The 14,595-nt window shown below is 33.1% G+C and overlaps 2 protein-coding genes across 2 annotated transcripts; one reads left to right on the top strand and one right to left on the bottom strand.

Moving 5' to 3' along the window:
• Positions 1–1,415: 1,415 nt before the first annotated feature.
• On the bottom strand, positions 1,416–3,229 carry LOC139524794 (small ribosomal subunit protein uS17m-like). Its single transcript, XM_071319876.1, has 2 exons — positions 3,018–3,229; positions 1,416–1,713 (listed from the first exon to the last, which is right to left on the bottom strand). The coding sequence occupies exons 1-2, from the start codon at positions 3,135–3,137 to the stop codon at positions 1,450–1,452; spliced, it is 384 nt and encodes a 127-aa protein (XP_071175977.1). The 5' UTR covers positions 3,138–3,229; the 3' UTR covers positions 1,416–1,449.
• A 2,153-nt stretch (positions 3,230–5,382) lies between these two features.
• On the top strand, positions 5,383–9,516 carry LOC139524793 (cysteine/serine-rich nuclear protein 3-like). Its single transcript, XM_071319875.1, has 3 exons — positions 5,383–5,635; positions 7,695–7,811; positions 8,686–9,516. Exons 1-3 carry the CDS (start codon positions 5,599–5,601, stop codon positions 9,204–9,206), a joined length of 675 nt encoding a protein of 224 aa, XP_071175976.1. The 5' UTR covers positions 5,383–5,598; the 3' UTR covers positions 9,207–9,516.
• Positions 9,517–14,595: the final 5,079 nt, after the last annotated feature.

Raw genomic sequence — 14,595 nt, 5'->3', positions numbered from 1 at the left:
AAGGTTGTTTTGCCACAATTCAAAAGGTTTCCAGAATGAATTCTTGTTATTTATATGCAAAAACAGATGATCATCCCCAATCTTCTTTAAAGACGTCAATAGAAACTGGAACAAGCAGGAATGGTACATTTTTTACACATTCATCTTGAATCATTCTCACAATGTTTGCACATAGTCCAGCTTCGATGTTTGTCTGATCAATAAGTTTGATAAGTTTTGGAGCACAACTATACTGCAGATAACGTCATGTACATGTTTTTTTTTCTAACATAAAGAATGTTTGGAAAACTTGGCAAAAATATATTTTCCCTGTGAACTGGACTTTTCAAGAAGAGTAGAAAGGCAAAAAAATGTGGACTATCAACTTTGCAATATTAAATTTACTTGTATTATATCACTGACTTCAAACAGCTTTAAAATTACACTGCAAACATTATTTATTTAAAATCAAGTGAACAAATAAATGAATATTGGTTGACATCATAAGCAGCTACTTTTTCATAGCAACTCTTATTATAACATGAGTAAAGAACATTACACTTAGTTTAATACAGGTAAAAAGATATAAAGGTAATAATAATGTCAAGTATGAAGAGGGACCAAATAAAGTCTGAAAATGACCACTAATCTCAAAGATGTTCTAAAACTATTCAAGATAGAACTGGCATCCTTCTGTATTTAACTTAGCCGCAGAACTAACCTTACAAACAAATTGTAATGTCCCCATTATGGTGTTTCATTCCATTATTTCAAAACTACATGTACCAGTAAAAGAAAAACACTTCATATGCTACATTCTAAAGTTAAAAACTGATTTTTTTCTTCAGAATCTTCATATGTTACATGTACATGTATGTCATGTATGCTTTATTTTTGCACCTGTCCCAAGTCAGGAACCTCTTGTCATTGTTAGTCTGGTAAATCTTTTTTTTTTAGTTCATTTATATGTTTTGAAGTTTAGTCTGACGTCCATTTTCACTGATGAACTAGTACACATTTTTCTTTAGGGGTCAGCAGAAGTCTGCTTGCGGGTGAAGAATTTTCTTGCTGTGTTGAATGCCTATTGGCGCCGACCTTCAGCTGTTTTTTTTTCTCCTTGGTTGGGTTGTTGTCACTTTGACACATTCCCAATTTCCATTTTCAATTTTATTTCATCTTGATAGAAATCAAAGTGCAACCATAAAACAAATTACATAATTTCACCAATCATCATTTTTATATTCCCTTTTTTGGACAAAATTATGCCCTCAATCACACATCTTATGTCCATGTTCAGTGGATGCACAGACAAGAAAATATAATGCTACTCTACAACATGCATCATAGACAGGACATAATAGAACTGGTTGGGGTAAGGTTATAATTAGTAAATAGAAAGCAAAAGTTTAGAACTCATGCCTTTTAAATAATGTGCATTGTGTTTGATGATTTTATTTATGTTAAAAACCGTCAAGAGAACCATTTTCCGGTTTCATTTTCTATTTTGGATTGAACAGCGTCCCTGAATTCTTCGTCTACATATTTCATGCCACGACACCTTTTCCCAGTAACAGGATCTCTTATTTCTCCTGTTTTAAACACATGTTCATGCACTTGATGAGTTATTGTTGGACTAGCTCTTTCTTCAAGTTCTTGTATTTTAACTATATCTCCCACTTTACTTTGTGTTTCTGGAGTTTCTGCTGCCCAGAACTGGTCTGGATGATTGAAATACTGAAAGGAACAAATAAACAATAAATTTATACATATAATTTGTAAAATTTTCAGATGAAAAATATGGGTCAGCTCTTTTTAGTCACAAAATTAAGTGTTATGACAGTCTATATGTAGTGTAAATACTTTACAGCATTAACATGCATGACTAGATTGAGAAACTAGATTAATATTTAATCACTAACATGCATTTTAAGTGTGCTTCATGAAGATTGATTTCCTGCTAGATAAACTTCTTATCAGTAATTAAGTACTGGCTACTGTACTGGGCTGTTCATACCCTAGGTCTACATATGAGAGGTAGAAATATTTTCTACTGCTTAGTGCTATGCCAAAATTTAGCAGAATAAAACTTAATCCTAAAAATTACAACATCTTGAAGGCTATCTTTTTTTCTGTGACGCCTTTCAAGACTCATAATTATTTGGACTAGATGAAACTTTTTCAAAAGTGTGGTGAGTTGGTTGAAAGTGGGGCGTCTTAGCAGAAAATTGAGGCGATTTGGAAAGAGGGAGTATTGTTATTACATGTAATTCAGGCTCAGCAGTAGTCCAAATAATTATGATGTCTTGGAAGGCTATTTAATTTTTTGCTTTGATGCTTTCCTGTTGATGTACATGTAAGGAGTCAAAGCAAAAAAATATAATTGCCTTTCTAGACGTCATGATTATTTGGACTAGCTCAGCAGCTTATTACAACACCTGCATCTAAATAATTAAGGTTCATGTGGACCCTATGGCTAAATTGGCCGTATTTTCACCTCAAAATTAACTCTGTGTACAGACAAACCTGTGCATCTGGAAAAGTTTTGAGGCATAGCATGCCCTAGTTAAATAGAATTCAAATGCATTGTATGATTTAGAAAATTCATAACTTAACTGGATTTTGATGTGTACTTTTTTTCGTCCCTGCAGAAGATGATGAAATTAATAAACAGTTGAGTTTCCCTTGATATGGTCCACTCAGGTACACAGTTTAAATCACCAATTATTGTCAGGTATCTATTGTCAATCTAATGTCCATGTCAATTAAAAACGCTCACTTTAATTATTACCTGTGGGGAAGTTCTCAAACCTGTTTCCCAACTTAGTTTATTTTGAATGAAAAAAAGTGCACTGCAAAAACTTGGTAAGTTTTTATTTTTCTTAAACATAAAACATATTTGAAATTTATTTATCTAGAGCATACTATGCCGGAATTTTTTTACAGATGCACAGGTTTGTCTGTACTCGGAGTAAATTTTGAGGTAAAAATACGGCCATTTTAACCAAAGGGTCCACATGAACCTTAAAAAAATAACTTACCATTAACAGATATTTATCTAGAACCATTTTTGGTACACGGACTTGAACTGAGGGTATTCTTTCTGAACCCTTTGCTATTACTTGGCCAATTAAGAATCTCCTAATGTTCGATGATGCCATAATTTGATTTTCAAAGTCACCACATTTTTATTTATTTTTTCTCAGTCAATGTTGATTACATGCTACATTTCCTGCTAACTTATAATATACTTCCAAACGTTCGTGTGATCTATCAAAATTACCATAAATCAGATACGGAATAGCCACAACAGATTCCCGTAAAATTCCAAAATATTATCTACAAGATTAGCTTTTTAAAAAAGCTGAGGTCATTCGATTGGCATTTTGTGAATAAACGAATGATAATTATTTTAAAAATATGTGTTTTAGAAATGTTTTTTAAAAAAGTTTTTAAGTTGTCATCTTCACATGTTTACCCTTCCAGCCCACCCAATGTTATATTTGTTTTTCTGAGAGTAAATGTTGGACCTTCAATGGTTATTGCATTGTTTTGTAATTTTTGTTCTATTATTTTTTGTCATTTCTCAATGTTTTGCATTGTTATAATGTCTTCCCTTCAGATGAAGGGAGTCATACTGTTTTAGTAGTTTTTCTTCTTCTCATACAGCTTTGTCCAGGGTATAAATCTATCCTTTGACATTGACTTATCATATTTGGTAGGTGTATTAAATTGAGATGGTGTGTCAAACACCATTGATACCTTCATATCACCTTGACCTATGACCTTTAAATCAAATTAACAAACATTTGGGTAAACTTTCCACAAATGCAAAGATTCCCATCACCAACATACATTTTTAAACCTCAAGACTTGACACCGTTTTTATAGAGTCGTAATGACTAATTGCCTTTTTTTTACTAGAAATATATGTATAATTACTTAACGATGTTTCGGGATTTTTTAGCTAAGTTTTATTTTAGCAAGGGTCCCTTCTCAAAAGTCTCCCTATTTAAAAGTCTAGTTTTTGCTAGGTGCTCTTTTAAATTTTTACTGCGTTTATACGCAATGATAGGCATCTGTTTGAATATTGTTTTACAATATTCATCTCTTTGCAAAATTTGCCAATGCTTCTTAATAGCTCTGTTAAGATTTATAACTGTAGGGTTATATTTAGTTACTAGTGTAAGTGGAATTTCCCTTTGTCTAAAATTATCTGACAGAGTACTGCATCGTTTAATCTTGTATTTCACATCTTTAATGTTTTTTGCCGTTTCCAACTTATCATAGCCTCTATCTATAAGTTTATTCTCCAAAGTCAGAAGATGTTTGTTGAGATCAGTTTCGTTGCTATTGTTTCTTATGTGACGAATTGTTTCACCTGTAATAATACTTCTAAAAGTATGTTTAGGATGTGCACTTGTAATTGGGAGGTACTGATACGTTTCAGTTGGTTTGACATGTAACCTGATGTCAAGGACACCACTCGATTTAAAACGCTAATGTCGGTAAACAGGTAAATTGATAGCTGTGCGCGATCCCACAATGCAATATTAAAAGGCGAAAACAACCGTGATTGTGCAAATGTAAACCCCAGGTATGATTAAAGCTTTATAGGGACCATCTCAAAATCAAAATAAATTGCACGAAAGTGAAAGAACAATCTTGGCAAAAACAATCTTTTCATAGCGAAAACATGTTGATTAGATAAAAAGATTCTTATTCATAAAAATATGTCGTAAATTCAACGCATTTTTTACATTTTAAAACAAATTTGTTTTTAGAAGCTCAGAAACAGAATACCCATATTTTCTTTCATTAGTAGGTCATGAGACAACGTAAAGTGTATATTTACATCATTGTCAACACATGCTACTTCGAAATAAAACGTAACTAATGATTCAGTATTTCACATAAAATATAATTTATATTTATCAATTATAACTTGTTTATATAAAAGAATTTTTACATTTCCATATCGTATGCCAAATTGTCATCATATTACCGTTTTTGTATAAAGTATTCTTTATCATCAACACTTCACCATCTTTTCTTTCATTAGTAGGTCATGAGACAACATAAAGTGTATATTTACATCAATGTCAACACATGCAACTTCGAAATAAAATGTAACTAATGAGATACTTTTTCACATAAAATATAATTTATATTTATCAATTATACTTGTTTATACAAAAGTTTGTTTCCACTTCCTTATCTTGTGCCAATTTGTCATCATATTAACATTTTTGTTTTTATCACCAACACTTCAACGTCCCTGACAGGAGACAAAATCAAGCGTCTAAACAGAAATTCGTCACTTTAAACGTTTTAAAGATTATATTTTCAAAGTAAAGTCTTGTCTATCTTTATATAGTCATTCGCCGACGCGAATGACAAACAGGTCTATAAGTTTTAAAACATCCGGTTGTCTAAATCCACGTAAATACACTAAAAAATTGCCCGTCACCTTTTGTCTTAAAAAAGCGAAATTAACATAAACATCAACATGAGGCCTAAATGACTTGCTTTCGCTCGCAAAGCCGTAGTATGTAACTGCAACTCTGAGCTGAAAATAGTGTTAATATACACTGACTACAGAGTTAAACTTCCGTATGTCTGATGGACTTGGGAATGGATAATTGTATGGCTTCTTTAGGTAAGTTACACTGGGATTTTTAGAACGTTATAGAGGTAAGCGAATGTAAGAAAAATATCAGACTGACTTTACTGAGACCATGAGCAGACGACAGTAGAACTAGAAGCCAACTGGCACTGAGTAACTGGCCTTCTCTTTAAATGACCACAGATTACTGGGCTTGTATTATTCATCTCTACAAGCCAAGAGAATCCAACTGAATTAAAAAAAGGGGCATCTGGCTTTTGGGCTCAAAAGTTAAGCTTTAAGGCTGTAGATATAACTGAATAGATAGCGAGCACGTGCAATCTTATTTGTCTAGGTTTCCCTCAGTTTTAGTTTGTTACCCCGATTTTGTCTTTTGTCCATGGATTTTATATGAGTTTGAACTCAGTATACTACTGTTGCCTTTATTTGTTCGATTTCGCGTTTTAGGTTAAAACATATAAATCATCGATTTAGCTGCAATAAGAATGTTTTTGTGTATCGTACTAGTCATTAAAATGGTTATTCCTAGTGTTTCTCTTCAACTCGAGCGGCCTTCAATTCTTTTACTTTGCATTTATTGACAATCACATACTTTCCTTTTTAATGAATGAACAGGCTGCTTATCACTTGCTGAATACAATGCAAAAAGGTCAACATTAAGGTTGCCTTAATACAATGTAATACGTCGAATTAAAAACTGAGATGAATTATTGACCTGCCGAATTGAAAGTCGGTGATGTTATTTTTTTATGGATAGTATGGACGAAATTGCTCAAAAGCAAAATATTATTATTTTTTTGTTTTCAAAAATTTTTGCTTCCATTTTTTTCGTTGAAATTCGTAGCTTATGCCCATTTAACATTTGATTTCATGTAAAACTCAAATGTCATGAATGTCAAGCTTTGATCTGCATGTCATGAATCCTAAAATATTTACACTGAATTATCAATAAAATTAAATTATAGCAACACATTTTGTCGATGTGTTACTGACATTTCAGCCAAGAAGAGTAATCCCTGTCTATCATTGTTAATAATCCAATACTGTACATTTTTTTTTTATATGAAATAACTATGAAATAGCAACTAAGGGCAATTTTATTGATTTTCAAACATAATGCATTCATCTTATAACGGAAAATACTTTCTTTAACCAAGGGCAATGAATCTTTTAGTCCAATTCCATTATGCCATAGCGATACCAATGCAGTCACCTGGCTGCAGTCAGTGATAAAGTTGCGTTGTAAAAAAAGTCACGGAGTAGCAGATTCGAAGAGCACACTATCCAATTAAATTCAATATACAGCAAGAGATTGATCGAAGTTTGAGAATCTAAATACATAAGATGGCAACAGAGACATGTTTTATTGTCTCTGATGGCAATAAACATGATAAATGTAGATACAATATTCGGATTGTATAGTTTGCATACCGTCTTTCACGTGCGCAACATAATCAGTACTTTAACAAGAATGCATTTCACCATACACTGAAAGTGAAACAAGATTGGAACGAAGGTCAACTAGAATTTTAAGCATCTATGCATTGAAACATTATTAAATAAAGACGAATTTGTCTCATACAATGAACGTGAGCCCATGTTTAACAGAATAAAGACATTAAACTTCGCTGTAACGAAAATAAAGAACTTCATATGATCTCACATATTCACCATCTAGTTGCAGTGTGAAGTTTTACAATATACGTATGGTAGTTAAATTCACATGTTCGCAATATCTCGGAACTAATACAAAATTATAAATCGAGAAAACGTGAATCTGTAGAAAAAAAATATTTCCCTCAGATATCGTTGATTTCATTTTATTAGTCCTATAACATATGACTTCGCATTCTTATTCAATTTTTAACGTTTTTATACTGATATTTTCATTTTTTTTTTTTATTTTGCCTATCGCGATATGACCTCGGATAGTTAAACAAAAAATATCAGAACAGTAAATAGTAATAGTAAATAATGCCCCCGAGGTCATATGTTATAGGACTATTCATTTTATATGACATCTAAACATGTATGTATTATCCGCTGAATCTGTTGCCGGCAAAATTATTATTGAATCTTAATTCTTATCTAGACGACATGAATATATCCAAGGATGAAAAGAATGTTAGATTTAAAGATGTCACTGTGTATTATTTCCCGAGAGAACAAGGATTTACATCTGTACCCCACGAAGGAGGTTCAACATTAGGTAAGGTAGATAACTCGTCACACAGCTTTTACCATGAAACATCTGGAATTATGATACTAATAAAAATCATTAATTACTTCGAAATAATTTTCGATTCTTGCAAGACTTAATATTCTACTTCGTTACTTAAATATTTTTCTCTGAATTTGTTTTATTTCTACTAATTTTGTTTAACTATGAAGGCTATATGTTTTATTTCAACTTTTTAATTTGATCATCATTAATCTTAAATCGCAACTTCTTGAACTTTAAAGAACAGAATCGGTCAAGATGAGCCACATGCCTACTTATAGTCTAGATCTTTTTATATGATGGGCATATTTTCCCCTTCGAGTAATTTCATAACCGACTATATTTGAATCAGGAATATCTAAATTAGGTTGAGATGCTTAATAACGTCTATGTACTATGTCGAAGCAAATCTATGATAAATTCTCAGTTGCTTTTTTTTTTTGCAATAAGCTAAAGGTAAATGATTCAGTATTATTACCAACTTAAGTATTGCGGTTGTCTATGCTGTTATGAAACTGACTTGCCTGGTCTTGTTTAACTGAATTTGCCAACTCTGATAGAGTTTCAACATATTTTGCTGAAAATTTATCCCTTAAAAGTCAAAATTCCTTTATCATATTGCATGTGACCACAAGATAAAATACTATGATAAAAAGTAAAAATGAGCTTCGCAGATAAGACCATAGAGCGACCCGAGAGTCTAAGAATTTGAAATGATTGAGTCCATGGACAAGGAACATTATAATTTTGTATGATGTATGAAGTTTTAACGGGTAGCAACATGCATACTTATGTGAGGTGTGCTATCCTATTTTTTTTATTTTTGTATTTTTATTAATTTACTCCTTTGAAACTGTTGCAGGAATGTCGTATGGCCATACAGACTCCGATACATATTCTTTGGCCGATCATGCTAAAATGAGAAAAAGGTCATACCACGCGGCATTAGGAGATTCGGCGATGGAAGATGAAGAATGTGAGACAGATGAAATAAACAAGCTGGAAGATGAAGATTGGTACTATTCTACAAAACGTTTAAAATCCGAACACAGATTGACACCTGCTCAGCGGCGTTTACTTCTACGACAATCAAGCTTAGTTAACGTAGATCGAAGTGAAGCAGACGATTGCAAGGACATTCGAGATTCAAGGAGAAAAAGTGGGTGTAACTGTAAGCACATGTGCGACCCAAACACATGTGCATGTAGTTTGGCAGGTATCGAATGCTTTGTGGAGGACGACTCATTCCCTTGTCGGTGTAATAAACCCATCTGCAAAAACCCACATGGACATTACGAGTACAACCCAGACAAAGTTCAGGAACACTTTACTAGAACTATGGAAAAACTGAAAAATAATGTTGAAACTAATATGCAAACGTAAAACAACGAAATTTTGTAATAATTGTTTTATTGAAAGACTTTAAGTTGGTCACTCACGTGGCGTTATTAGCCACAGGTGCTTGTTTGCTTTATCAGGGACTTGTTTTTATCATTGACTTCAACGTGTTGTTGAAGAATTGCCGAATATTAGACAAATTCTTTATTTGAGCTTAGTGCAATATGATATACAGCATTGGTGGTTAAAACATCCATATACATGTACATATATATGTTTTACAAACACAACTACAAAATCTATTACTGGATATATTATCTGTTATATATTTAAAAAAAAAAGTGATATCGCTTAATTTGTTTATTTATATTATCAGGATAAAAATCTGAAAAAATACCCTTTTTTACCTATCATGACCAGTCTATTTCGCATGTCTGTAATATGCAGGATTTACTGACCATAATCAATGATTCATGTGACCTGTCGGAATTACAATGGGAACCAGTTGTGTCCCTCTTCTTGCCGACTTGTTTCTTTATTATTACGAGGCTGACTTCATACGGGAACTTCTTAGGAAGAAAGATAAGAAGTTAGCAGTATACTTTAATTATTAAGTTTCGCTATATAGATGATGTTCCCTCATTAAATAATACAAAATTTGATGACTATGTTGAACAAATATCCATCGAACTGGAGATAAAAGATACTACAGATACAGTTAAGTCTGCCTCATATCTTGACTTACATCTTGAAATTGATAATGAGGGTCGGTAGAAAACAAAACTTTACGACAAAAGACATGATTTCAGCTTCCCAATTGTGAACTTTCCATTTCTATGTAACAACATTCCAGCAGCGCCTGCATATCTCCCAATTGATACGATATTTCCGGGCTTGTATTTCCTATCATGATTTCCTTTATAGAGGATTGCTGCTCACAAGGAAGCTATTAAACCAAGAGTTCCAAATGATGAAGTTGAAATCATCCCTTCGTAAATTTTACGGACGCCATCACGAGTTTGTTGACGGAATAACCGTTTCACAGATGATATCGGATATGTTCCTCATGTCTTTACTGCAATATCCCTCCCTTTTCATGAAATCTGGATTTGTAATAACATAAGCAACACGACGGGTGCCACATGTGGAGCAGGATCTGCTTACCCTCCCGCAGCACATGATATAACCCCCCCCCCCCCCCCCAGATTTTGATGGGGTTCGTGTTGCTTAGTCTTTAGTTTTCTATGTTGTGTCTTCTGTACTATTATTTGTCTGTTTGTATTTTTATTTTCAGACATGGTGTTGTCAGTTTATTTTTGGTGTATGAGTTTGACTGTTCCTCTGGTATCTTTCGTCCCTCTTTTTGAATCATGCCATACGCCATATTTATATATATATATAAATATACATTGTAGGTAACATATTGCTTATAATATGAAATACACCTTATTTCGAAAATTAAACATTTTAGCAAATGAACCATGCATATGACAACTAATAAACACAAAAAATTAGTCCAAGGTAAAATGAACCTAGCCAGACAATCGTGTACACCCTGCAATAATTTCATACACAAGTTGAGTTGAACTATTTCTTATAGTATAATTGAGAAACAGACATAACCATGAAAACTTAAGACTGACTAATAACCGGTGGAAATGAGGATAAACCTCACCAGACAGTCATAATTACAACTTTTAAAAGTTACAATACTTTAATACACCAAAGCCATATTGCTTAACAGAATCTGATAAAGGGGACAAAATCGTAAAAACTTAACATTAACCAATGGACCATGAAATTGAGATTAAGGTCAGATTAAACTTGCCAGACAGACATGCACATACAAATGAGACCAAGGACAAAGAATATATAGCATCTGGAAACTTCGCATCTGTAAATAAGAATGAATCACCCAGGTATCCTACACTTTGAAATTTAAAAGATAGGCAGATGATACAAAAGGGATGTTCAAACTCAGTACTTAGTAGGCGAACCGTACAATGCAATGTGAAAACAACAACATGAAAACACGCCCAAAGAACATAGAATAGACAAGAGAACACAGCAAAAGACAACTAAGACCGAGCAACACGAATCCAAGAACAAAAACGTGGGGGGATGTGAAAGATAAACATATCCTGCTTTCCTTAACTCATGTAGGTAAAAACACGATTATTAATCTAGCTAATTTGCTAGGTCGCATTCGAGGAAAACAGGACGTGATTGCAATTACGATTATTTGAACATATCCATCATAACCTGTGAAACCGTTGTTTCATGACAGCCTCAACCAACTCATCATGAAGTTTGTGAAATTTTCGAATTAAAGATTTTAACTTCTCCGTTTGAACTTCGTTAATAGCAGCAATCCTCTATCACGGAAATCATGATAAGAAATGCAATCATAGAATATATACTCAATATGCAGGCGTTACTGGAATGCTGCTACATAAAAATGGAAAGTTTACAATTGGGAAGGTGAAATGATGTGTTCTGTAGTAAAGGTTTTTCTCAAATGACTCCTCATTGTCAATTTCTAGTCGGACGCCAAAATATTCGACAGACTATCTGTTTATTTCAAGTTCGATGAAATAGGGTCAACCAAAATTGTTATATTCAGTGAGATGACATCATTCTGTCAATTTGTCTTTTAGTTTAGAATGGACAGTACTTGTGTTAAAGGAAAGTCAAAGATTTTAATACTATTGCAAGAAGAAATACACTTATCGTTAGTATGTACTCTAACATATTTATTTTTAAAGTACTAGTATTCATATCTGATTCACACTGACCCAAGAGTATTAGTTTCACAATAACCAAAGCACGGGTTATTCATTAATTATAAAGAGGTTTAGTGGAGATCTTTGCAGATTCAACAGTATAAAGATGTTTGTCAAGACACTTATGTAACTTTAAAAATCCAATGCAGTGAAAGAAGATATAGTTATTCATCTTTGAACGTTCGACATTCCAAAAAGGAACGCAGAATTATTAGACCTATGATAATTCACTATTTCCTCTATGTTAAGTGTCGTGGGGGTATATGTGTTTAGTTTCCAGGTAAATTGTCAACACCTAATTATTCTATTCAAGTAAGCAGTTTAAGTAATGTGTTTTCAACATAAATAAACTCATCATAGATACCAGGACTAGATTTAGTATATGCCAGACTCGCGTTTCGTCTACAAAAGACTCATCAGTGACGCTCGAATCCAAAAAAGTTAAAAAGGCCAAATAAAGTACGAAGTTGAAGAGCATTGAGGACCAAAATTCCTAAAAGTTTTGCCAAATACAGCTAAAGTAACTATGCCTGAGGTAGAAAAGCCTTAGTATTTTAAAAAAAATCAAAAATTTGTACACAGTGAATTTAGAAATATAACCATATCAATGACAATTCATGTCAGCACAAAAACTATGCAGTCTGGGGCTTCAGTTGCGGGGAAAAAATAGTTGTTATGGAGTGGAAAATGTCGTCTGATGTGCACTTTAAAAATAATTTACGCCTTTTAGTAATCTCTGCGACTTGCATTTTGTGAATTTTGTCGAAGGCGAGACACAAATGTCTCATTTCCTTTTTCATGCCTTTCAATTGTCAACTCATTCAATTAATTTATGTTATATTCCATTTTGCTACTCAAAGTTTAGACTGAAGATTACTACAGTATTCTAAGGTTTAAAGCTGAACCCTTTTCAACAATTAAATTATAATTGAATTGTGATTGGAAGCAGTATCTTAGCTACCATCGTTTTAGAATTATTTCTATTGGTTTGTAATCGGTTCATACTTTTACGTCACTGCATGTTACTTTAAATATGACATTTAAGATTTTCTTAAATTCTTTTTTTAGGGAAAAATGCATTACACCGAATCAAATTTGTTGCTGTAATAACATAAGCTGTTATCTCAGAGATATGTCTCGACTTTATGTAATTTTTATTATGCTATGTTGAAAAAAAAATAGCAATACTTTTATAATATGTTACACAAGTTATGCAAATATTTAAAGTCAATGAACCATGACTGAGATACATGGCTAAACAATCTCCATGTAAAAAAGATGTGCTAATATGCTAATACAACTGCATACTAAATACCATTGACTTATTATAAGTTTTTTTTTAAACAAACCTGAACACAAACATAAACTTGTAAACTATGTCAAAGTTTCAAAGTCAATGAACCATGAAGAGGGGGTAAGGCTATACAATCTCCACGGAAACAATACTTGCATGTGTCAATAATTTTGCATACCAAATATCATTGACTCACCATTAGCAGTTCATCCTTAAGACTTTAACTGATCTAATCACAAACTAATACATGCAAACTAAGAAAAATGTTCCGAAGGCGATAAACCATGACCTAGGAGACGGGGACAAATATTCTCCATTGAAATGGGATATGCCAATGCTTATAGAACTGAATACCAACTATAACATTGGCCTACCACTAATGGTTCCCCTTGAAATGACATAATCACAAACTAATACTGTGATGAAAATAGTTTACCTGTTTTATTTTACTAGGGTTCAACTTATTATTACTTGTATCAAGTTAAAAAATTGTTATACGAACTCTTTTTTTTTTGAAAATTGAACTTTCGAGTTTTGTTTGTTTATGCATTGCTATGAAAATTTATAAAATTTAGAACTAGAAACTGACGGGTTGTGGTTTGTTGTAAAACAAGAGCCGCATTCAAACGTTTTAGCAATAAGGTTTATGTATTCTACAAACACTCATAGAAATAATATATTTGGTATCGTCCAATGTAAAAGATACCAGAGGGACAGTCAAACTCATAAATCGAAAATAAACTGACAACGCCATGGCTAAAAATAAAGAAAGACAAACAATAGTACACATGACACAATATAGAAAACTAAAGAAAAAGCAACACGTATCCCACCAAAAACTGGGGGTGATATCAGATGCTCTCGATGGGTAAGCAGATCCTGCTTCACATGTGCCACCCGTCGTGTTGCTCATGTTATAAAAAATCCGGTAAAAAGTCTAATTCGGTAGGTCACAAAAAGGATGGTACTACACGCTTTTGCATTGATTGTCGCAAGTTTAACGATATAACAGTAAAAGACACATATTCATTACCCTGCATCGACGACTCATTGGAGTAATGGTTCGAAAATAAATGGTTCTCTACTGTAGACCTGTGTTCGGGGTTCTGGCAGGTGGAAAATAAAGAGAAAGATCGCCCGAAAACTGTATTTTCTACCCGACCGGGACTATTTCAATTTCGACAGATGTTATTCGGTCTAGCCTGAACACCAGCAACCTTCGACAGAATGATGGAAAGGGTATTGGAAAGACAACAGTTGAGTATATATCTAATTTATCAGGACGATGTAATTGTCATTTATCAGTTCTTTGAGGAGATGATAAAAAATCTTCGATCGGTTTTTGATAAGCTGAAGG

The sequence above is a fragment of the Mytilus edulis genome, chromosome 5 (assembly GCF_963676685.1).
Source record: "Mytilus edulis chromosome 5, xbMytEdul2.2, whole genome shotgun sequence".
Lineage (NCBI taxonomy): Eukaryota > Metazoa > Mollusca > Bivalvia > Mytilida > Mytilidae > Mytilus > Mytilus edulis.
The sequence above is the reverse complement of the archived record's forward strand: the minus strand, read 5'-3'. Positions and strand labels throughout refer to the sequence as shown.